The 25,071-nt window shown below is 44.1% G+C and overlaps 1 protein-coding gene across 1 annotated transcript in view; it reads left to right on the top strand.

Annotated features, from left to right (window-relative positions):
* SFMBT2 (Scm like with four mbt domains 2) overlaps positions 1-23,291 on the top strand; it is a 210,095-nt gene extending 186,804 nt beyond the window's left edge. The window contains exons 17-21 of the mRNA XM_054016151.1: positions 6,818-6,993; positions 9,417-9,589; positions 13,177-13,425; positions 13,594-13,722; positions 15,842-23,291. Coding sequence (XP_053872126.1) covers positions 6,818-6,993; positions 9,417-9,589; positions 13,177-13,425; positions 13,594-13,722; positions 15,842-15,982 — 868 coding nt within the window. The 3' untranslated portion in view covers positions 15,983-23,291. The remainder of the gene's footprint in view (positions 1-6,817; positions 6,994-9,416; positions 9,590-13,176; positions 13,426-13,593; positions 13,723-15,841) is intronic.
* Positions 23,292-25,071: the final 1,780 nt, after the last annotated feature.

The raw sequence follows: 25,071 nt of genomic DNA, 5'->3' as shown, positions 1-25,071 counted from the left end.
TGAACACTTACTTATTGGAAGAGTCCCATTGGTGCTCAGGGAGTTACCAACTCAAATAAGTGCTCACCAATGTACATACAGGTTCTACAATCAGGCCGTTAATATTTCAGCAATAATAATGTTATGATTGAAGATGTATGCAGTGGTGTTGTAGCTGTGTTGGTTCCAGGATATTAGAGAGATAAAGTAGGTGAGTTAATAGCTTTTATTGGGTCAACTTCTGTTGGTGAAGGAGACAAGGTTTTGAGCTTAAACAGAGTTCTTCTTCAGCCCTGGGAAACATACTCCGAGCATCGCAGCTAAATACAAAGTGGAACAGATTGTTTAGCATAAGGAGTTAAGACGCATGGTAAGATGCCATTCAAGGTGAAGTGGGCAGTAAATATCTCTGTAATTGTAGGACAAAGGAGGGTTAGTCGGTTATAGATTGTTGTAATGAGCCATAAATCTAGTGTCTCTGTTCAGTCCATGATTTTTAGTGTCTAGCAAAATTATGAATTTAAGCTCCCAGGCTCGTCTTTTGAAAGTGTTGAGCAGGGTTCCTTTGAGGATGAGGACTGAGAGGTCAGCTATAGAGTGATTTGTGGAAAATGTTCACTTACGGGCGATAGGATGTCGTTGTCTTTTACCATTTTTCTGTGTGAATTCATTCAGGAGCATGACAATTGTCTCATTTCACCCACATAGTTACAGCTACTTTTGGTTAAAATGTCTCATGCTCATTCTTAGCCCAACGGTGAATATTTTTCAGGGAAGTTTTTGATAACATTTCATTTGGCCATTTTTAAAACGAACCAGGGTGTGTAAAGTGCATATTTGGAAACTGCTTAGGTTGTTAGATAACTTTCAAATTATTAAAGCCAGTTTCAAGCTACACCATCCACCTCTGTGATGTCCCATGTGTGGGTCAGAGTAGCATTGTTTGGTCATCTGAGGCTGCAGATCGATCAAATGGGACTGGCACAGAAGTGTAACCTCTCTCCATAACCATGATGAGGCCATGTCAGGGGTGCTCCCAGACTGAATCCCAAGGCCCAGACTGAATCCTGATTATGAGGAGTCTAAGATGTTGGTGGAAGATTAGATACCGCTAGAGTAAGGTCATGGCCACATTTTCATTGATTTTGCCTAGAAAGGGAGGCAGTAATTTGTGAGATCATTGGCATCCAGGATTATTTATTTTGGAGAATTTGCTAGAAAAAAACCCACATGCTTCAAGGAGTCAGGATCTCGGAGAGAAACGTTGAGGGTTTATATCAGTAGCAGTCCCAGTCTGCGTTGGATTTCACCAGCTCGTATTTAGTGACTCAAGCTACGTCTACACTACCCGCCGGATCGGCGGGTAGCGATCTATCTATTGGGGATCGATTTATCACATGTAGTGTAGATGCGATAAATCGATCCCCGATCGCTCTCCCGTCGACTGCTGAACTCCAGCTCAGCGAGAGGTGGAAGCAAAATTGAAGGGGGAGCCGCAGCGTGCCGCGAGGACGCGAAGTAAGTGATTCTAAGTCGATCTAGGATACGTCGACTTCAGCTACGCTATTGTCGTAGCTGAAGTTGCGTATCTTAGGTCGATCCCTCCCCCCAGTGTAGACCAGGCCTCAGATGTTCTTCAGAGCCTCTAGTACTGTATTTGTGAGAGCTGCAGTTTCTCTTAGGGATGGTGGGGGTTGGCCTGGGGTGTTTGTGGTGCATACTTTGTGTCTTGTTTGTGGTGCATACTTTGTGTCTGCAAGACACTCCCTCATATACAATTGATTATTCTTTTCAGTGAGGTAAGCAGTGAGTTCCTTGCTGAGGAAAGGGGCAGGGTCCAAGAACTGTTGAAGGAAATTCAAGTTCGCTAGTCAGTTGACTATTCAAAATAGCCCCAATGACCAGTGGGACTATTGGCTGAATTCTGAAACGGTTAAGTGCTTTGAGGACTGTTGAGAGCTCCTGCTGTTTGAAATATCTATTTAGCACTAGGCTTTTCATGTCTTGGAGGATGCCTTAGCTTGTTTTTCCTAGTAAATTCTCCTATATGGGTCATTACTGTGGGGATCTTTGAAGATTCTTTTTCCTTTGGCTTTAGATGTAAAACATGTAATTAGAAAAGCAAGATTGTTCAACTGAGCTTTGTGCTACAGTTGATATTGCTGAATTTTAAAGTCTTACAGTGCTCCCAGGTTATTAGTGCAGGATGCTTATTACTTAAAAGTAGCTGGCAAAATGAGATTCTTATCATGATGGAAAATATAATATCAATAACAGTAATATTTTAATGACACTAATGGAAAAACGGTTTTCTAATTGTAGCCAGCGTAGGTCTTTTCCTGAGGCTGTCAGAGAGTAGTTCAGATTACGTTAATGACTTTAATGTTAAAAGGTTTAAAGAGTGGTATGTAGGGAAAATATTAGTAAATCTTGTTTTACAGCTTACAGAGATACTGCCAAGACCAGAATCATGTTTAAAATTATATTCCATACCTGTAGCCACTAATAACAACTTGATTCACCGAGACAGATTTAATTATAAAACTCACATTTGTGTTTCCCCATCCATGCTGGTTCTTCATTCTTTGTATCTCACCTGGACAATGTGGTCTGCTTTTTTTCCCCTTCTTGTTAGTTCCACCTTTTGCTTTTGCAGGCCCTGTAGTACAATGCTGTCCTCTTCGGGATCACAGCACCACAGGGCATAGTACACATTTAAGGTTGAGATTCTGCCATTCTTACTCACGTTAAATGGTGCATGTAGGACTTTGAGCTCAAACTGTTTAGTTTGTGAAAAAGAAGATGTGGAGCAGTGGTGTAGCAATAGAAAAAGAAGTGGGTGAAGTAACCTAAACTCCCTATTCGCCCAGTGAGAAGTGGATTAACTCAGTTTATCTGATGTTTACCCTTGACTATGCTACTGATCAAGAGGTAACTTCGTTTGAGCAATAGAAGTACCTTCACAAGGAGAAAATACCAGATGCTAAAGGGCTATTTAACCCAGTGGGGAAAGGTACAACAAGAACCAATGGCTGGAAGTTAAATCCAGATATATTCCAATTAAAAATAAGGTACAACTTTTTAACAGGGTTATTAACCATTGGAACAAAGTGCCAAGGGAAGTGGTGGATTCTCCATCACTTGATGTCTTCAAATCACGCCTTTCCGGAAAAGATGCTTTAGCTAAGCACAAGTTATTGCAGCTCAGTGCAGATGTAACTGGATGAAATTCTCTGGCCCGAGTTACACAGAAGATCAGACTAGATGATCTGATCGTCCCTTCTGGACTTAAAGTCTATGCATCTATGAATTAAAGGTGGAAGGATTTGTCCCCTAGACAGGACTGGTTTCTGTTGGTGTTATTTCCTATATAATCATTTCTGTTCATATTAGGTTTTGTAGAACCCATTTTAACTATGACTTTCTCTGCTCTCCCGGCAGTCATGCCATCTGTTTAGTGGGACAGTAATGTTTTCTTACCTCTTGGGAGGGGAAAGGGAGCGTTTTTTCCATTTTGTACAGCACGCCTACTGGAGTCTCTCTCGACTCATAAACAATCAGATCATTTAAAAACACATGGGAATACTCATGAGATAGGACCAGATTTTTAAAGGTATTTAGGCACTAACTCCCATTGAATTCAGAGGGAATTAGGTACCTAAAGTACAGTGACTGTAAAGCATTGTGTGATTGCTAATTATACCCTAGCACCGTTTGCAGTCAGTGTAGTAATGGGCAGTATCATTTGCACCTTGCTGACCCTTGATCACTTGTGGTTTTGTAAAAACAAAGTTCAGATCATATTTAGTTTTCCGCCTAAGTTGCCACTGAATAAAGGCCTCTGAGCATCACAGACTCTGATAACTTGCAATAGTCCTGAGGCTCAGATAGGGATAGCACTCCCTATTGGGGGAGGAATAGCTCAGTGGTTTGAGCATTGGCCTGCTAAACCCAGGGTTGTGAGCCCAATCCTTGAGGGGGCCACTTAGGGATCTGGGGCAAAATCAGTACTTGGTCCTGCTAGTGAAGGCAGGGGGCTGGACTCAATGACCTTTCAGCATCCCTTCCAGTTCTAGGAGATAGGTATATATCTCCATAGTCATTGTAAAGCACCTCCACATTTCCAGAACAGGATCGTGGTGGTTGGACTAAAGAAGGAAGTTAAGCTTTAACAGTTACCCTCTGAGTTATGGCATAACTTTCAGTCTTAGAGTGACAGGTCATTTAAGGATGCCTCTCCTCACATCTGTCTGGTCATCTCTCCTTTGTTCCACATCCCACTCTCCTTTCTTTGCCCTGGTCCAAGTCTGTCTGGTAGCATCTACCTCCTGGCCTCAGTGCTGCTGTCACACATGCTGCCTGCGTCCCTTCTCCCATGCATCTTGGCTACAGTATCTTTGCTCTTCTTCAGTTCCAGTCCAGCGAGCTCTTTTTACTTTTCTCTCCTCTGTGCATATTTATAGTACCAAACCACTGCTCTACCATGCATTTGCTCAAGTGCAGGGGTCAGCAACCTTTCAGAAGTCTTCATTTATTTAAGGTTTCGCGTGCCAATAATACATTTTAACGTTTTTAGAAGGTCTTTTTCTATAAGTCTATAATATATAACTAAACTATTGTTGTATGTGAAGTAAATACTGGTTTTAAAATGTTTAAGAAGCTTCATTTAAAATTAAAGTTAATGCAGAGCCCCCCCGGACTGGTGGCTAGGACCCGGGCAGTGTGAGTGCCACTGAAAATCAGCTCGTGTGCCGCCTTCGGCACCCGTGCCATAGGTTGCCTACCCCTGCTCAGGTGTCTCTCCTGCTGGCATTATGCACAATGTGTAAGATGTGCTTTAAAAACCGGTATCTCGCTGTTTACACTAGCTTTTATGCTGCTATTAATAAATTATGTGGATATGTGGTTTTTCAAAGTTCACCACTCCGGTATATTACACAAGGTATGAAACTCTACCTTCCTTCAGCCATTTTTCGCTCAAAAATGATCTGTATAAAACACCATAACAAAAGATTTAATAACACATGATTTTGGGCTAACCACTGCCTTATGAATCTGAGCTCCGAATATTCCTCTAGGAATTCCAGGCACTTAGGCCTCAACCAAAGCCCAACGAAATGAATGGAAAGGCTCCCGTGGACTTCAATGGGCTTTGGGTCAGACCCTAGAGAAGAAGAGCAGAATACTGGAGTCAAAGTCCACTGCACAGATCTGAGAGCTGAATTTTTCTTCTAACATTTCCTTTTCTCCGCTCACAGCAAAGTACCTAGGCCCAGATTCTCAAAGGGATTTAGGTGCCCAACTCCAATGGTTCCAATGGGAGTTAGGTGCCTAAATATCCTCAAGGATCTAGATCTTTGGGGGCCTGACCCTATGGCTCGTGAAGTCATTGGAAAGATTCCCATTGACTTTAGTGGGTTTTGGGACAGGCCCCTCAGGTGCTGAACCAGCCGTTTAAATTCCGGCACAATGAAGAACACCAGAAAATAAACAAAGTCAAACCCATCATAGTAAAAAGAGAAATGATGTGGTGTCACTAAACAGGGGACCTACCACCCAGGCAAACAGTGACTCAGAGGGAAAACCCCTTGGAAGATAGAGCTTCCAGGTTAGAGCAGAAATGGATGGTCTCAGACAGAGGTCCAGCAGGAGCAATCTCTGCACGCTGTGGCTACTACTCTAGAATCTTGTTCAGTGCTGGCCCCCCTAAAAGACAGGTGACCCCAGAGAGCACCTACCCACTTGGAGGAGGCTTGTGAAGCAGGTCTCAGCTAGGCCCATGAATTGACATTTCTTCAGCAAGCCACCCCGTGCTTGCAACTGTACCACCATAAGTCCGTAGTGCTCATGGCTTTTTACGGCCGGTCAGCATGCCAGGCAGAGATCGTAATCCTGGGCCCAAGGGTCTGCAGCTGGGCGGGTGCAGAACCATAGAATAAAATGCAATGCAATACAGCATCCCATTGACAGCTCCCGCAGTTGTGACCTTGCTGTCATCTTGGACTCTGTTCTCTCTTGCCTTCTCCCCAACTAGCCAGTCTTCCAATGCCCTTTCCTCCCTAAACCCACAGCTCAAAACCTTTTCCACCCTGTGGTCTCTCTGACCTTGAGTACTGCAACCTCCTCCGCCAGCTTTACTGCATGCTGCCTATTCTCATTTTAGTGTATCTGAAATACAATTGTTACAACTGGTGTGTCTTAATTCTGCCCTTCAATACATTCATAGAATATCAGGGTTGGAAGGAACCTCAGGAGGTCATCTAGTCCAACCCCGTGCTCAAAGTAGGACCAACTAAATCCCCAAATCCTCAAGGATTGAACTCACAACCCTGGGTTTAGTAGGCCAATGCGCAAACTGTTGAGCTATCCCTCCCAAAAATTAATGGAGATATCCTATCTTGTAGAACTGGAAGGGACCTTGAAAGGTCATCGAATCCAGCCCCCTGCCTTCACTAGCAGGACCAAGTACTGATTTTGCCCCAGATCCCTAAGTGGCCCCCTCAAGGATTGAACTCACAACCCTGGATTTAGGAGGCCAATGCTCAAACCACTGAGCTATTCCTCCCTCCCTCCCTTTTTAAAAAAACCACAAAAAACACCCTGCTCAAAGCAGGACCAATCCCCAGACAGATTTTTGCCCCAGATCCCTAAATGGCCCCCTCAAGGATTGACCTCACAATCTTGGGCTTAGCAGGCCAATGCTCAAACCACTGACCTATCCCTTCCCCCTTGAAGTCGGTGAGAGGAGCATCTAGGTATTAGAGGGCAGGACTGGGTTTATAGCATCCCCTGTTCTCACTTCATTAGTTATGTGTGATCTTGCAATATTCTTTCCTAGATACAGAGGGAAAACGTACAGGGCAACAGTCAAGATTGTGCGAACGTCTGATCAAGTGGCAGATTTCTGCAGAAGAGTCTGTGCAAAACTGGAGTGCTGTCCAAATTTGTTTAGCCCTGTGCTGGTCACCGAAGTCTGCCCTGAGAACTGCTCCGTTCATACCAAAACGAAATACAGTGAGTATCAGCTAAAGGATTGCTCTGTCGCTAGAGAGGAATCAGAGCGGCGGGAGGATGTTCATGATATAGTTATAAAAATAAACTTAATTTGATACCTTTCTTTCTGACCTGTAGCATAAGATATTGCAGATAGTAACACTAATGCAGCAAAATGCAGCATGTCCTTTGGGCTGAGCTCTCTGATTGGTGCTCGGCACCTTAGGCCTCCTCTCTCTAGCACAGGGAACTGAGTACTCACCAGGTCACTCTGCACCAAGCCAGACAGACCCACAGTGGAATATGTGCAGGGGAGGTCACATACCCAGTCCTCCATGGTCTCCATTTTAGAGCCTCCCTCCAACTTCATTCCCCAAGGATCTTTGCTTGGCCTGCCACTGGGTTCGCTTTTTTCCCATGGACTCTTTACGTTTTCTCTGTCTATAAAAGGATGCCAGTTGGAGTATCCAATACAGGGATTGGCAACCTTTGGCCTGCAGCCCTCCAGGGTAAGCCCCATGGCGGGCCAGGCCTGTTTGTTTACCTGCTGCGTCCGCAGGTTCGTCTGATTGCAGCTCTCACTGGCCACGGTCCGAGGGATGTGCTAGCCACCGCTTCCCACAGCCCCCATTGGCCAGTGGGAGCCACGACCGGCCAAACCTGCAGACACAGAAGGTAAACGAACCGGCCTGGCCCGGGGGCTTACCCTGGCGGGCCGTGTGCCAAAAGTTGCCGATCCCTGATCTAATATTTTCCAACTCAGGCCACCTGTTACGTTAAGGCTACGTGTAAACAACACACCACTTTCGGCAGAGTGGAGTATATGTACAGCTACAGGCTGCAGTGGAAAGCCGTGGGCCTCCCCCCGCCTGCATGACCCTGTCCCCACCAGCATGACCTCACGTGAGGTCACACCACCCCGGGGGGGGGAGGCATTTTGAAGAGCGTGCCACCCCACCCCTGCTGGCGTGATCTTGCACACATGGTGCAGGTCCAGGTACATACTCACACCCCTCAGGTGTGTCTTTACAGCCTCATCATCTGCACTGCTATTTATACGTGTGCTGTGTGTACATGTACACGCCACACTGTCAGAAAAATCCTGTGGTACGCATCCTTAGAAGATGATCTGGGTTGGTTACTGCACTATTTGCCATTCTTTGTTCTTTTAACCTCTGCAGTATCAGGTGTTTACTTTCACTAATATGCACCAACATCTAGTTGGTGGTGATCTTGCATAGGCTGTATTTTGCTTAACTTTTAAAGGAGTAACTTCTTTGGACCACATTACTCATTGCTAATAAGTCAAATTCTGATCTGTTGCACCACTATAAATCTGGAGTGTGTCTGCCAAAATCTATGGCACTGCCCTGGATTTACGTCTGGGTAGCTGACGCTCCAACTGAGCACTCAAGTGCATCCTTATTCAGGAAGGGTCTCACTTAAAGTTAAGCACATGCTTACGCCTCCCTGAAGTCAACTTTGCTGAACAGCAATTGACTGCTGAATCAGGTTCTGAAGGTAGAATTGGGTTACAGCCTCCTCTCACACGAATTTTACACTAGTATAATGTTATTGATTTCAAATGAGTCACTCCTGACTGACAGCACAGTGAGGGGAGAATCAGGCCCTGTGTCTCTATATACAGCTAATATGCAGTTTGGGACTAGTCGTTATATAGAGAAATATTTATTCTTTTAGGACCCGAGCCAAAGCCCACTGAAGTCAACAGAAGTCAGATCTTCGCTGCATTGACTCAACGGATACTTTGGCCATGATATTCAGAAGAGCTGAGTAGGGTGACCAGATGTCCCGATTTTATAGGGACAGTCTCGATTTTTGGGTCTTTTTCTTATATAGGCTCCTATTACCCCCCACCCCTGTCCTGATTTTTCACACTTGCTGTCTGGTCACCCTAGCTGCATGCCGGAAGCTCCCATTGAAGCAGATGGCAGCTGCAGACTCTCCGCACTTCTGAAAGTTGGGCCTGTAATTTTCATGCTATGAACTTCAGATCTGACCCAACTGGAGCCTCCGCTACCCAGATATAAATCCAGGGCAATGCTGCAGATACTCTCCAGATTTATTGTGGTGCAACAGATCAGAATTCTTACTCAGTTCTTACTCAGGCAAAATTCTCAGCCTGTACAGCAAAAGTTTTGCCTAAGTATTAAGTAAGGACTTCAGGATTTAAGCTATAGTGAATAAATATGTATGAATAGATATCTAAATTATAATAGTTTTGCCCATTTTGTGACAATAGGCCAAGATAGCATCAGGTATTTCATTCTTCCTTGGGATATTGTCTGACAATCAAGATTTCTTTATAGTTCCCTATGAAAGCTGCTGTGAAGTAGTGGTGTTTTACATTGGATCGATAGCATAAAACAAGCAAAAGCTTAATTTTCTTTGTGGTTATGTTTTTACTGTATGTTTTGCTCCAGCCTATTATTATGGGAAGAGGAAAAAAATCATTAAGCCTCCAATTGGGGAAAATAACAACATGAAAAGTGGACACATCAAACCAGCAAGACGCAGAAAGAGGCGGAAATCCATTTTTGTGCAGAAGAAAAGGAGGTCGTCAGCTGTTGATTTTAACGCTGTGGGATCTGCAGAGGTACACGTTGGACTGTGCTCATTCGCCATGCTATAGAACGGTGCTCAGCACATGACATCGCTTTTTGGAAATATACATTTTCAACAAGCACCCTAGGGCAGCCCTTCACCTTTGGGAGGAGCTCCCCATAAATATCCTGAAGCCATTGTCCTCCTTCACATCTCTCCTTGAAGCTCTGCTTTGCTGTGATGCCTACAAAAGTTTGACACTAGTTAAGCAGCTGGCATGCTCATTGTTTCCTTGTGCTCCATGATCTTGTCTGTCCGTATCCATGCGTTGTCTCTTGTCTTCTACTTAGATTGTAAGCTTTTTGGAGCAAGGGCTGTCTTTTTGTTTGTGTTTGTACAGCTCCTAGCACAGTGGGGACCTGGGCCATGACTAGCGCTCTGAGACAGTACTGCAATACAAGTGCTAGATGCGGAAAGGACATTTATAAGTCACACTTGAGTCAGCATGGGTTCCAGTACTCTATTCATTACTTATTGCTTAATATGTTAAGTTCACAGCACTTAAAATTGTTCTAGGTGCTTTACAGAACAAGTGAAAGACGAGACTGTCCCAACGACTCTACATTCTGTGGCCTCAATCCTACAGAGATGTAGGCCTTGTTTACACACCTGCGTGAACTGGTGCTGTTAAACTGGTCCCATGTGGATACTCTTATTTCTGTTTAAAAGTGACTTATTTTGGTTTAGCTTAAACGTGTGTAGTCAACTTAACCTAAACCCAGATAAAGTACTCTTGAACAGAAATAAGTGTCCACCCAACCTTTGCAACCAGTTTAACTAAGTTTGTTTGAAATAACACCTGAAGTTAAACCAATGCAACCACACGTGTGGACAAGCCCTTATCCACATCCTTAACTTTTCACACATGAGTAGACCATGTGAATCCAATGGCATTATTCATGGGTAAAGTTAAGCACCTATTAAGGCATGGAAAAGCTTTCCTGACATAGCTATGGTGGTTAGGAGTGTGAAAAAAAATCCCGCTTCTAACCGGCAGAGCTTTGCTGGCAAAACCCCTAGTGTAAACATAGTTATACTGGCAAAAAAGGCCTTTTGCTCATTTCATTCAGGTAACTGTTATAGGCTATAGTAGAACCTGTGAGTTACAAACACCTCAGGAAGGGAGGTTTTTCGTAGCTCTGAAATGTTCGTAACTCTGAACAAATCGTTCTGGTTGTTCTTTCAAAAGTTTACAACTAAACATTGACTTCAAACCGCTTTGAGACTTTACTATGCAGAAGAAAAATGCTGCTTTTAACCATCGTAATTTAAACGAAATAAGCACAGAAACAGTTTCCTTACCTTGTCAAATCTTTGTTTCTACTTTCCCTTTATTATTTTTAGTAGTACTGTACTGTATTTGCCTTTTATTTTTTTCTCTCTGCTGCCTGATTGCCCACTTCCAGTTCCAAATGAGGTGTGAGGTTGACCGGTCAGTTTGTAACTCTGGGGTTCGTAACTCTGAGGTTCTACTGGATATCTACAAAAGCATTCTTTTGCCATCTAAGCTGTTTCTCCACTAGGAGGGTTTGCCAGCATAGCTATACCAGTATAGTTATAGCTGAAAACCCTTTGAGTGTAGACAAGGAGCAAGTGTTTGTGGGACTTGGGCCCAAATCATACACGCATCAAAATCAGGTGTGGATCCAAGACACACTGAAGTCAATGGGAGCCTTTACACTATCTCCAATGACCTTTGGATCATACCCTAAGCAAGTGAGATAAATGGAAGATTCTCTGCACCTTGAAGTCTTTAAACCATGATTTGGGGACTTCAATGGCTCAGACATTAGTTTGATACAGGAGTGGGTGGGTGAGATTCTGTGGCCTGCGTTGTGCAGGAGGTCGGACTAGATGATCGTAATGGTCCCTTCTGACCTTAAAGTCTGTGATTCTGTGAAGTGGAACAAAGTGGTGAGGCTGGGTGATGTTTAGGGTTTGTCTACACAGCAAAAGCTGCACACAGGCTAACCTGCCCAAGCTAGCTTAACTCCAGCTAGCATGGGTAACCATAGTAATGAAGACAGCAAAGCGTAGGCTTCAAAGTGCACTAGTGAGCCAAGTATGTACTCAGGGTCCATGCCAGGGTTGTACAACGTGCCCTGAGACCCATGTGGCTCCCTCTTCACCGATATTGTTCCCACAATGGCTGGATTCAATCCCGCTCAGGTAGGCTAGCCCATGCACAGTTTTTGCTGTGTACATTTACCCTTGGAGGGGTAAGATTTGTGTGCCCCTGAACGGTGCAGTTAATAGTCATTATTAACTCAGTTCACGTGTGCAATATGATTTCTGGTAACAGACAAAACCATAAAATGTAAGACAAGACAAACTGGGCAGCCTTAATACCCACTCAGGCCCTTCCAAGTTAATGGGCTTGAATGTTTGCAAATGATGGCAGGATTAAAGTATAATCATCCTTGGTCAAATTCTGATTTCTCATTAAGAAAACCCAAATGTGGGCAAAACGATGCACTGACACTTACTGAAGCTCAAATTCTGAGCAGCATTTCATCTGTTGTGTGCATTTACATATATATGTTCAGTGTCCAGCATTTTTTGTTTATGAGGGACATTGTAGAGTTACAAATTTGGAAATACTGTGCTTATCAGAACTAATGAGGAGCTGGATTTTCTGTTTTGCAGGAAATTCTCCACATTTTAATTTTTTTCCATTCCAAAATGGAATGATAATCGGAACATGTCAATTTCCCACTAAATGACATTCTGAAAAAACTCTGTGTCGGATCGATCAAAATGTTTCCTTTGGATAAAATAAAAACATTTCCAATTTTTCACTTTTAAAAAAACTTTTTAACCTTTTTTTTTTCTTTACATCAAAACAATGAATATCATTTGGAAACGCCATTTTGAAATGAAAAATCTAAATATTACATTCTGAAAATATGAAAGTGGGACATTTCAACATCATCAAAATGCTTTGTTTCAGTTTTTATTGCCTAAACAAAATTTCATCAAAATTGACACATTTTTCTAAATGTTTCCGTTTCAGTGAGAATGGTATTTTCCAGTAAAAAACTTGAAACAAAACATTTTTTGACCAGCTTTAGTGCTTCTTTTTTTAACAGTCAGGGTAATTAATCATTGGAGAAGATTATCAAAGGATGTGGTACATTTTTCCATCACTTTGAGGACTTCAAAAGAAGAATGCTTTAACATCTAATTTGCTTTTTACCGTCTCTCAGCTTGGACAATGAAAACAAAACTAGTCAGTTTCATTTTTTTTTCTGGTCAGTTTCACTTCCCAGTTCTCATGCCTTAGCACAAGATTGTAATGTTAGAGTTGCAAGCACAGCAGAGGAACATTCACACTGAAACGAAAACCTGTTTTCATTGACATTTAAAAAAAAATAGGACTACAAAATCATTTTAATACTAGGTTTTGTAACCGAACCTAAACTTGGGGGCCTAAATGGTATGACACTGTGGCATATATAGGGGTGTAATTCAGCTGAAGTCAGTGGTGTGACTCTGGTTTGACACTAGTGTAAATGAGAGTAGGATGTGACCTCATGTTAATCCCTATGTCATAATGTTTCCATGACGATCTCGCTCTAGGAAAGCGAAGAGGAGGAGCCAGATGCTATGGAAGATGAGACAGGGAGCGAAGAAACAAGCTCAGAGCTACGTGATGACCAGACTGACACCTCCTCTGCTGAGGTACCTTCAGCCCGACCAAGAAGATCAGTGACATTACGGAGCAGCACGGAGTCAGACAGACCCGCTCCCATCGAGAGAGCTAGAAGGGGACGCAAAACACAGTCTCTCTCATACCCTGAAGGAGAGAAGTGCACTCAAGTCAAGGAAGTGAGTATATTGGTGGACTACTTAGCTCCCAATTAATGGCAATATTTTTTCCATTGATGTAACCTTCTGTATCGAGTGTTAATCATCTGCAGAGAGTGCCACATGATCTACAGATGAGTCATTCTGGGCACTGTAACCTTTTCTTTACAAGTATTTTGGCTCTTGCAGGAAATAAAGCAAGAAGAGGAAGAGAAACTCATCCTCGACAGCAATCCATTGGAGTGGACAGTGACTGACGTTGTGAGGTTTATTAAATTGACAGACTGCGCTCCCCTAGCCAAAATATTTCAGGAACAGGTATGCTGCCGCATCTTACCTCTCTCTGGGTGCAGACACTGTATTAATGGTGTTTATTCACAGCACAGGAAAGTGCAACTGAGCCTTTATGAAAAGGGTGAAGAACAGATCTTCCTTGTTCATTAAGGGTGAAATTCACCCTTGTCAGAGTCAGTACGAGGCCCATGCATCACTTGCACCCCTAAAAATCGGGCTTAGGTGGCACTTAAATGGTATGTAGGATGTCTGATGACACAAGTGTGAATGTCACCCTAGCTACCATAATTAGATTAAGCACTGAACCAGGACGCAGAAGACCAAGATTCTGAATCAGTGGATGGCTTCGGGCTAGGTCGAAATTGTCTGACTGAAATTAGGCGCCAAAATCCATAGGCAGGCTCCTAAAATCGTGTCCTGATTTTAAGATGTTCTTAACGCTTCCAATTAAAGGCAATTAAATCTGCAGGAGCTGAGCACTGCTGTCATCAAGCTAATAGTGCCTTTCAATGGGCCCTAGATAGATAGAAATAGTCCCTCCTCCACTAATGAATAACATCCACCGCTATCGAATTCATGCTCAAGGGGGGAATCTCTAGTCAATGATATCTCAAGATATGCTCTAGGAATTATTTTGGGGAGGTTCTCTGCAGGTCAGATTAGATGATCACAATGGTCCCTTCTGCCCTACGAGTCTATGAAATCAGATATTAACCAGACTGGAATGTTGCCAAGACACCAAAGCTAACCCCTTTCCTCTTGCCTAAAGTGCTATGGGATCGATCTTCAACTAACTGCACGTGAGCAATGCTTTGGCTCTACTTATCTGCAAGACAGCACCTGGGGGCCCCTAGTAATGTGCCTGTTCATTGAGTTGAAATATAAAAAAAACATGAGTAGGTGTTTGTGATCAGAAGAGTGCTTACCATGTACATGTATCATCTGTGTTTAGGAGTCCAGAGGATGGTAAATAATCTAGGTGTGGACACAATTAGTTTGTGCTGTTTCTGACCTTTACTGTGTTGTCTACATTGTGAATTTCTTTGACTGCAGTTTGACTCCTTTATTTTTCCCCTGTGATCATACGTTCAGATTCTGCTTGTTGGCTTTTAAATCTGGTCGGTTTTTGTTTTTCTTAAAGACTTCAACTCTTAATTAACCAGCGGAACCAAGGAGGAAACCAGGAGATAATGGTTATAAAATCTATTTCATTTGGGGCACTGAGCAGCTAAGGGAACCAGTGAAGAACTATAGGAATCTTTCACTTGCCGTTCAAAGCCAAACCCCATTGGTTGTGTCTGAAAATGATTGCCATCTGATGGCGGTTCAGTGGCCTGTGTGAAATGAGTTATTTTATTATTAATTATTATATATATCAGAGAGCCTGGGAGCCCTACTCATGAACCAGAAGTGGATATGCTAAGAGCTGTACAAACACAGAGCAAAAATACAGTCCCTGCCCCAAAGAGTTTACAATCTAAGTATAAGACTAAAGACAACAGGTGGATAAGACAGACCGATGAGGGAATGAGAACGTAGTGATCAGCAATCATAAACAGTGGTATCAGTGCACGAGTGGCCTAAATTGGTTTCCAGTGGCGAGATCAGAATTAACACTTTTGTTAGTAGCAGGGGAAGCCAAAGACTGAACGGGGCATGCTTTGAACTGCCCTCTACTCCTTAGAGATTTTCCTTCCAGGTCAGGGGCCAACGCAGCATAGAGAGGAAGTATGGCGTTGTGGTTAAGGAATAGGACTCTGAAATTCTGCAGTCAGTTCTCTGCTCTGCCTCACATGTCCTGTCTGACCTAAGGCCTCTCTCTGGGGCCTGCTTCCCCACCTGTACAATGGGGATAGTATTTCCTCTTTCTCATCCACGTCGATTTATAGTGTAAGCTGTATGGGGTAGGAACTGTCTCGACAGCACTGAGCTCTGTGGGGCTCTGATCTCAGTTGGAACCTCTAGATGTAAGATAAATCATACATACTAATATGCTGCTGCTGCCGTGTAGCTAAACGCCTTCCTCTCCCAGAACGTCAATCCTGCTTTGACCAGCCCTAAAGCAAAACCGACTGTTCCACGTTTTCAAGTTCTGCGTAGTGGTCTGAACACAGCAACTTCTCGTTCTCTCTTCTTTCCCTAGGACATTGACGGCCAAGCACTCCTGCTACTGACGCTCCCAACGGTGCAAGAATGCATGGAGCTGAAACTTGGCCCAGCCATCAAGTTGTGTCACCAGATCGAGCGAGTAAAAGTTGCTTTCTATGCACAATACGCCAACTGACTCTACTGCTCCTTGCATTTCCTTCTCCTCTCTCTCTTTTTTTATTTTTAACGTTACAATTCACTTGGGTTTTTCTTCAAAACACGTGAAATTGGAAGCTTGGAGACACCTCCTGTTAAAAAAACAAACAAAAATCCAAGTGGAATGAATATTTCCGTATTTGTAAAGCACATTGAAGTATTGCTGCCGTCTCGTCTTGTGAAACTCTCCAAGAGTGTTATATTGTGGGGGAGCAAGGCCATAATATAGCAGAAGGTTTTATCTTTTTTTTAAAAAAAGAACAAGCTTTCCTACAAACGGCAAACACATTCCATAGGGAAAACGTTCAAGCATTTATCGCTGATTGTGGTGTCTTGAGGTCAATTGCTGGACATAAACGATCCCTTCGGTGATTCCAAAACACTTCTTTCATATTGAAATGTGAGTGATCGTTGTTCAAGTGACCCATGGCTTCCTGCAACTTTGATCTTAATGATTGATGTGTTTTTTTTTTTCTTTTCAGTCTTACAAAGAAAGAGATATAACAGTGATGCAATAAGGAACACATTATCAAATGATTTTTAAACGGGAAATCCAAACCATGCTCTCTGTTGTATTAGTCACAAATACAATGATCTAAAAGGCGTGCATAGTACCCAGGAACTTTTCCCAAGCCCAATATAGTTATGTACAGTAAACGGATTGTCTCTGTGGTTGGATCTGTACAGTACTTCCTTCATTCTTGCCATGGAGCATGCATGAAGTATTTTATACTAAAGCCCATTAAGTTATAGTCACTTAATATTCAAGGTCTGACTTTGAACCCCCAAAAAACAAGGACATTCAGATTTAAGGATGAGGTTTTGGAGCAAATTCTGATTTCATCTTCACCTGCGTAAATCTATTGAAGTCAGCTGTGTCACCTGGATTTATGCTGGGATAAGTGAGATCAGAATTTTGGCCCAAAACCTCAGCGAGGAGGGATGTTGATTTACACCAGCTGAGGGTCTGGCCCAACCCATCCTTTTGTGCCTATGTGTATCAAGGTCCAGATTCACCAGTGTACACCAGCTGTTCTGTGCCAATCTGGCCAGTTCAACTGGATGTGGGACTCCTTTGTGTCACTGGAGTGGTGCAAAATAGCTGGAATCTACCAGAGAACCTGGCCCAGCGTGTCCTTGTGACGAGGATAAAGAGTTGTGTGAAACACCTAGGGTTTGGGTCATTGGGGTTCGTGTGACCTTTTTTCCATTTCTCATGTGCTCCTGCCCCCCGTTGGGCCTGTTGTGAATCAGGATCCACTCCATTTGTAAAACTGCCGAAAGCAGGATCAGAATCAGGACCAAGATTGAGGGTTTTTTCCTTTGAGTTTAAGGTTCGAATGAATCTCCCCAAAAAGGCAAAACTCAGCCCAAACCATCACATTTATCCTGGGTTCCGGGGAAGCCACAGACTTTTACACGGTGTCCTCTGAAGCCACAAACAAGCCATTGTCCTCAAGGCTCAGGGAACTCTGCACGAATCTTGGGTTTGTTATGAAAATTTTGCACAGCGCTGTTAGGATATTGTGATGTCAAATCACACTCCGGTGGAGACAGAAATGTAATCTTTGTCTTCATTCTGAATGCCAGAGCTTTTGCCCTCTTGACCCAGATCTCAAACGTTATCACGTCAGCATCGACTTTTGGTTTCAATTCTTTTTGGAGTTTACTTTAAAGCTCTGGTTTACACTGTCTCACTGCAGCTGACTTGGATCTGATTATCCTGAAGACTAGGTATGCCCAGAGAAGCCCACTGACCATTAACTGCCATTGGGTTCAATCATACAAATTCCTTCTTGAGGACTCCTTAAATTCTATGGATTTTTGGTGCAATGTAATGACTCGGAAACATCCATTACGTACTGTATCAAAATCTGCTTAGGAGAATGTTTTATGCAAGAACTATTGACTCAGTATAGATTCTATATAGATGGCCCTATAGATTCTCAAGGAGTCTTTCTAGTTTGCCTTTTGGTGCCATTATTTCTGCTCTTGATTAATTTCATTCTTCTGGAATTTGGATACAAAGAAATTGTTGCAAATGGGGCTGGATCCTGCCAGACACCTATTGATTTTGATAGACGTTTCATACTTGGGGGACTGGCAGAATCCGCCTCAGCTGCTTTGTCCTGCAGATCCTCGTATTAAAGTTTAAATGATCTTTATTTAGAGGACAAGGAGAAAGTGGCTGCTCCTGTGCTGAGGTTTTTGTTTGATCACTAAATGAATTAACCCTTAATTTGTCCTACAAGTCATCAGAGATGGGTTTTATAATGGAAATTCTACTGGACATAGAGCAGTGGCCCATGTCACTCTATTCATTTTGATAATTGCTTTTGATCCCTTTATAATGTCCTCATTTTTTTAAAATATCCGCCCTCTCTTTTAAAATTTCCTATGATTAAACTCATATAAAGAAAGGGCCCAGATTATAGTCTGTGCCTAGTTTGCATAGGGGACAACCAAAAGGGGCAGCAGGGAGCCTATTCCCGCTTCCTGTCTAGCTGAGACTATTCCCCACCCTGGCATAGGTTAGAGCCACCTCAGGGCTGCTCTACAATGTCAGCCAGCAGTCGGCCACAGAGACTGTATCTTATCAAAGGAAAGCCAGAGTGCGCACACACACACTTGGGCCAGGCAGGGGGGTATGTGGCACAGGAGCTGAGCAAACCTGAGCTGCACTAGCTAAGGGCTGCCTGATACTAGTGAATTTTCAGCCCCTCATTTGGAAGCTCATTTCAGCCCCTCATTTGGAAGTTCACCAGAGAACCTGGCCCAGAGAGTTTAATGCATCCGAGCTCCTTGTTACCTACTGCAAGAACTTAGGATCGTTCACAGTGCTGATAGAGTGAAAGTCCTCTAACTGTAGCTATTTCTGGGGCAGTGAAATACTCCTGTAAGAATGAATCGGGGGGTGGACGGCTGCATACTTTGCACACAGGATAACGTCCAGTCTTGAAATCCTTAGCTATGTCCAGATGTTGGGTGGCAGCATAGGCACCGACTCCATGGGTGCTCCAGGGCTCAAGCACCCATCGAAAAAAAATAGGGGGTGCTCAGCACCCATAGGACTGGATTAATCTTTTGTGGGCCCCGGCACCTGGACCATGGCCCCGCCCCCCGTTCCATCCATGCTCTGCCCCGAGGCCCCACCCCACTCAGCATCTTCCCCCCAAGGCCCTGCCCACTGCTCCGCCCCAAAGCCCCGCCCCTTCTCAGCCTTTTCCCCCTCAAGGCCCCACCCCTGCTTGGACTATTCCCACCCAAGGCCTGCATGAGGGGGAGTTGGCAGAGAGGAGCACCCACCGGCAAAAACAAAAGTCAGCACGTGTGGGAGGCTACCGACGTAGTCTCATGAAAGTTACAAGGGGAGCTTTTACTGTTGGTTGTTTCTTTATGGTAATAATCAGTGAGATTTAAATCACATCTATGAAAAAAGCAGAGTTTAATTTTAGCCCATATAAGCTGTATATTTCTACTCTCCACCTTCAGCTTGTTTTTCTTAACCGTCTTCATTTATTTTCTCGCTTCCTTTTGGAGACAGCTGATAGCTGTGACCTCCAGTCCTTAGTTATTCTGAAATTACCTTGAATTGGCCTGTGTGGCAGGTGTGTTGTTATACTGACACCTAGAATAGTGAGTGGGAAGGTGTCAAACAGATGTATGTAGTCTGTTGTTCCAATTGCCTTTGCAGAGAAGTGGAGCTGAATTTCCTAACCAATTTTTTGTATGTAAAAGAAAACCCATTCTGAACACAGTTTAATTGTACAAGGTGCTCGGATTGTCACGTAAAGATTTGAGCAGACATCAGAATTGACGGATGACTCTTTCCGACATGTAATTCAAGTTCCAGAAAATGAACAAGGTTTTAGAATAGTGTGTTGCTAAGGTCAGATATGGAATGAAGATTGCTCTAGGGTGAAATGTGGATAAAGTTGCTAGGTCAAATACTTATAAACAGACACATTTTTACTTAATATCTATTGGGTCAAATTCAGAATGGGTATAGTCAGGTGCAGACTCTCTTGAAGCTGCATGTTGTTATCCCAGTTCTGAATTAGGCTCTTAGACAGGGGACTGAGGTTTACAATGGCATATTTTATCTCTGTAGATGGAAGAGCTAAAGGGCCTGAACATGGTTTCCCTGGTCAAAGGCTGGGAACATTATTGTCCATGGCAGGTCATTCCTTAAGGCCAAGTACTCTGGTTCCACTGCCTTCCCTGAGAAGGACGTACGTTAAGCCTCACTGTGCTAGCCCAACCCGCTGGGTCTGAGAGCAGCTATGCTCCAAGAAGGAAGCATGCGGTGGTCCTGCTGCTGACCTCCCTTGGGTTTTACCACCAAGGATGGTCAACTCTAAACAACAGTCAAGGCTCTGCAGAAGCCCCGCTGGCAGAGGGAGAATGTGCTGAATCAGTGCACCCAAGCCAGCACGGTCCACTTTGGAGTCTGTGCTTGGCCCATTCTGATGCCCCTAGAGCAGGGAAGATGGTAGCAGCTGTGCACCATATTCCAGTGTCCCCTTGGCATAGACCCTGGCCTGGATCCAGCTCCTGGCCTATAGGCCACAAAGCTCTACTCTCTGGTGTCTTATTAAAGCATTTAAAATGTGATGCAAAAGTAATATCCATGGTCCCATGCTAATAAGCCCCTCTCCTCACTGACGTCTTGGATCACCCCTTAGAACCTGAAGGAGAAATATATTTATCCTTAGAACCCAAAGGGGGTGGGGAGGAAAGTCTCAGCTCCTGTTCCTCTCCCTTCTAATTTCCCTGCCCCTTCACTCCCACTCCAGCTCCAGAACACTATTCCTTCCACCTCTCTACAAGAAGTGTTAGAAGATTCCCCCAATGCTCTCAGCAGGTAGAGAGCTCCCTCCTCCCACCTAACACCGCTAGGCTGCTCCCAAGTTCTGTGCCAAGAAGCCATTGCACCTGGCCTCTGTCACCTCCGCAAGCCATCTGACATTGGCATAATAACCTCTGGGCACTGATGTTTGGTTTTAAAGAAAGACTTCCTCTGACACTTGGCCTCCATTTCTGACATTCCACCCCTTCCCAGCTCTGCCTTGGTAAAAGCAGGCTGGAGCCCTAGAACCCAATCCTGGGGACATTGAGGGCAGGTCTATATTACGGGGTTAAGTCAACCTAAGTTACACAACTCCAGCTACGTGAATAACGAAGCTGGAGTCAATGTAGCTTAGGTTGACTTATTGCATTGTCTACACCCTGCTGGGTCAACTGGAGAAACTCTTCTGTCGACTTACCTTACACTTCTCGTTCTGGTGGAGTACCGGAGTTGACGGGAGAGAGATCTGTGGTCGATTTAGCGGGTCTTCACTAGACCCACTAAATCAACCCCTAGTGGATTGATCACCGCAGCATCGATCCACGGGAAGTGTAGACATACCCTGAGTACGCTCAACACCCAATGGAAATTGATGGCACTCAGCACTTCCAATAATGCGCTTTGCAGGACAGGGCCCTTATTGAGAAGGTGAGTGATATACTGTCTACACTACTACCTGCACGTCCATTTACACAGGGCCACAGGTTCCTAAAGATTCAGAGAGGTGCCTAGTGAGGTTTACAAAAGCTCCTCAGGCTTGGCGTCTAACTCCCATTGAAAGTGAACCGGAGCGAGGTGCCTAAATCCCCGTAAATCTGTCCTGTCACCACCTAAATTTAATCTGAAACCCGTCTTGATTGGAAAGTCAGTGCATTCCTTAGCAAACCCAGTCACCAGCTCTTTCAAACCCAGCTGGCCAAGGCCAGGCCACTAAATCAGTCTTTACCCACTTAAAAAAGGCAGCCCGATGGTTTCTGGAGCCTTTTCATTGACTTCAGTGGGCACTGCAGATGCTCAGTGTCTCTGAGAATTGAGCCAATTCCCATTACAGTTTCTTGGAGTTCAGAAATGTCAGGTCGTTTCGAACGTTCTTTCTTTTTCTCGTGCAATGTGTTCTGAAATAGACGTGGCTCAGATTGTTCCTTGTGGCTAAAAACTCAAGTGCCAAAAAAGAAAAACATGCCAGTAAATAGAAATACAGTCAACGCTAGGTCCTCTGTCTATAGCTTTCAGATGTTCGCAGGTAGGAGTTTAGTTTTCTCCGTGGCTGCCAAGGGAGTTGGCCAATAGCAGCACAGCTTTGGGCACTCATGGGGCAGGAGGGACCAGTGAATAAGATTGTTCTTTCCTCTGGGGTTCCATTTCCTGCGGCCCCCCCTGGATTTGTGGGTTCAGGAGACCACCTCTCCCCATCAAACTCATTCCATCGGAGGGGATGCTTCCCAAGAAACCCTCAGGGAGGAAGCTTATGGCATTTTCAAGTCTCCAACTTTGGGATCGGGGGGATCTGGTCCAGGGTGAGAACGTCTGAGTTTGGGCCCATGACAGCAAAACCCTTAGGTGATTTCAAAGGGAGTTAGGTGCCTAAATACCTTTGTGTATCCCACCTTTAGGACCTGGTCTAATTTCCATTGAAGTCAATAGAAAGACTTAAATAGACATTGGATCAGGCCCTCAAGCACATGCTTAAACTTTAAACATATGAGCAGTTCCATGGAAACCAAAGTGATGGGTCCCCTGCACGTGCTTCAGTGTTTTGCTGGATCAGGCCCTTGGCTCTCAATGGTAAATATTAACGGACCTAAACCAAGTTCTCTCCTTTGTATAGACCTGATTGCCGGAAAAATGCTTGTGTGGCTATTTAAGAACTGCCACCATTGAGATTACAAGCAGGGTTAGTCGTCCTTCCGGGCATCGGACTGTGTCACTAGTAAAACAGTTCAACTGAGGCAAGACATTTCTGTACGGTTTGGATAATACCAACCCTTAGGTTAGGAAATTCAGAACGAAAAGAAAATCAGAAAAAGATAATCAATTACACCCGATCATCCCTTTAAAGCAAATAATGATGGGAAATAGCATGGCGACCAGCAGCATAACCCCTTCGTAGTGGTGTCCGTGGGAAGTCCTTTGACCGTTTTGCATTCCAGTTTATATCGCAGATTTGATTCAGATCTTATGTATATAGCCCCTTTGGTGTGTAACAACCCCCCCCCCCAACTTACTGGTGTTTTTACTTTTTAAAATTCAACAGGGCAAAGGGCATGTTGTTAGTTTGCTGTAAGATTGTATTCTGTATATATGTTTTCATGTAAATAAATGAAAATCTATATTCAGAGTTATATTTTAATTTTTATTCGAAATGAAAGAAATCCCCTTTTTACTTGAAGAACTGTAAGCCGCGTTGTTAATAAAGTAATAATAAATTATGTCTTGTTTGGCTGGTTGTTCTTTGGTCTTTGGGTGAGGGATGATACTTTCACGTAGTTCGTTCGTTCTGGGGGAGGTAATGCTAAAAGATACTGGATCAGACCCTCTGCTGCTGTAAATCAGCTTAGCGCCATTCCAGTTACACGGCCCGTTATTTATGCCATTCCCCAGAGGCTGCTGTGCTCTTCAAAGAGACACGGTCCCCCAGCCTAAAGACTGTGCAGTCTAAGGCCCTGATCCTGTAATGGGACTTCTACACCCATGCAGAGCCTCACTGACTTCAACAGGGCTCTGGCGAGGCTCGAGGGTTAATCCTCTCACAGCTGTTTGCAGGATCATGGCCCGGTTTTGTACATGACACAATGAATAAGTGTAACAATAGGAGATAGGGTCAGAAGGGAGGTTGGTTGTGACAATAGGGTTGTGCCCTTAGTCAGCTTTATGTGTATGCATCTTAGTGGTTCCATCATTTTGTTTTGTGTTGGGAGGGGGGGATGTTTAAAATTCCTCACTTCTCATGAGCAGTGGAAGAAATGAGCTTTTAGAGGGTTGGGTAGTGGCTTGGCAAAAAGTCGCTGGGAGAGCATTTGATACACGAGGACAGCATAGAACAAGGGCAAGGAGTAGGAGAAGGAACTAGAGAGGACGCAGAGTACGCCAACACTGGCAGAGCAGGGCTGGAAGGGGCATAAGAGGCAACACACTCAGAGCTGGTGGCTGAGGGTACGTCTATACTTACCCGCTGGTTTGGCGGCAAGCAATCGATCTTCTGGGATCGATTTATCGCGTCTTGTCTAGACATGATAAATCGATCCTGGAAGTGCGCGCCGTCGACGCCGGTAATCCTGCTCTGCGAGAGGAGTAGGCGAAGTCGACAGGGGAGCCTGCCTGCCACGTGTGGACCCGCGGTAAGTACCTTTAAGTTCGAACTAAGATACTTCGACTTCAGCTACGTTATTCACGTCGCTGAAGTTGCGTACCTTAGTTCGAACTGGGGGCTTAGTGTGGACCAGCCCTGAGATTGCAGCCATACTGCAGTACGTGGTGCAAAGATCACATGAAACATACATCACTCCTCTTCCCACTAGGGGAACATTTTCCAAAGTGCCTTAGGTGCCTGAAAGTGGGATTGAGGCGCTGAAGGGCTAGATTTAGGAGCCCAAAGAGGCAGATAGGTGCCTAGGCCTGAATGCACAAAAGGAACTAAACATATAAAATGATGGGTCTAAATTAGCTGTTACCACTCAAGAAAGAGATCTTGGAGTCATTGTGGATAGTTCTCTGAAAACATCCACTCAATGTGCAGGGGCAGTCAGCATGTTGGGAATCATTAGGAAAGGGATAGATAATAAGACCAAAAATATCATAATGCCTCTATATAAATCCGTGGTAAGCCCACATCTTGAATACTGAGTGCAGATGTGGTCGCCCCATCTCAAAAAAGATATATTGGAATTGGAAAAGGATCAGAAAAGGGCAACAAAAATGATTAGGGGTATGGAACTGCTGCCATATGAGGAGAGATTAAAAAGACTGGAACTTTTCAGCTTGGAAAAGAGATGATTAAGGGGGGATATGATAGAGGTCTATAAACTCATGACTGGTGTGAAGAAAGTAAATAAGGAAGTGTTATTTACTCATAACACAAGAACTAGGGGTCACCAAATGAAATGAATAGGCAGCAGGTTTAAAACAAACAAAAGGAAGTATTTTTTCACACAACTCACAATCAACCTGTGGAACTCCTTGTCAGAGGATGTTGAGAAGGCCAAGACCATAACAAGATTAAA

This window comes from Malaclemys terrapin, chromosome 1, assembly GCF_027887155.1.
Source record: "Malaclemys terrapin pileata isolate rMalTer1 chromosome 1, rMalTer1.hap1, whole genome shotgun sequence".
NCBI lineage: Eukaryota > Metazoa > Chordata > Testudines > Emydidae > Malaclemys > Malaclemys terrapin.
The sequence above is the reverse complement of the archived record's forward strand: the minus strand, read 5'-3'. Positions and strand labels throughout refer to the sequence as shown.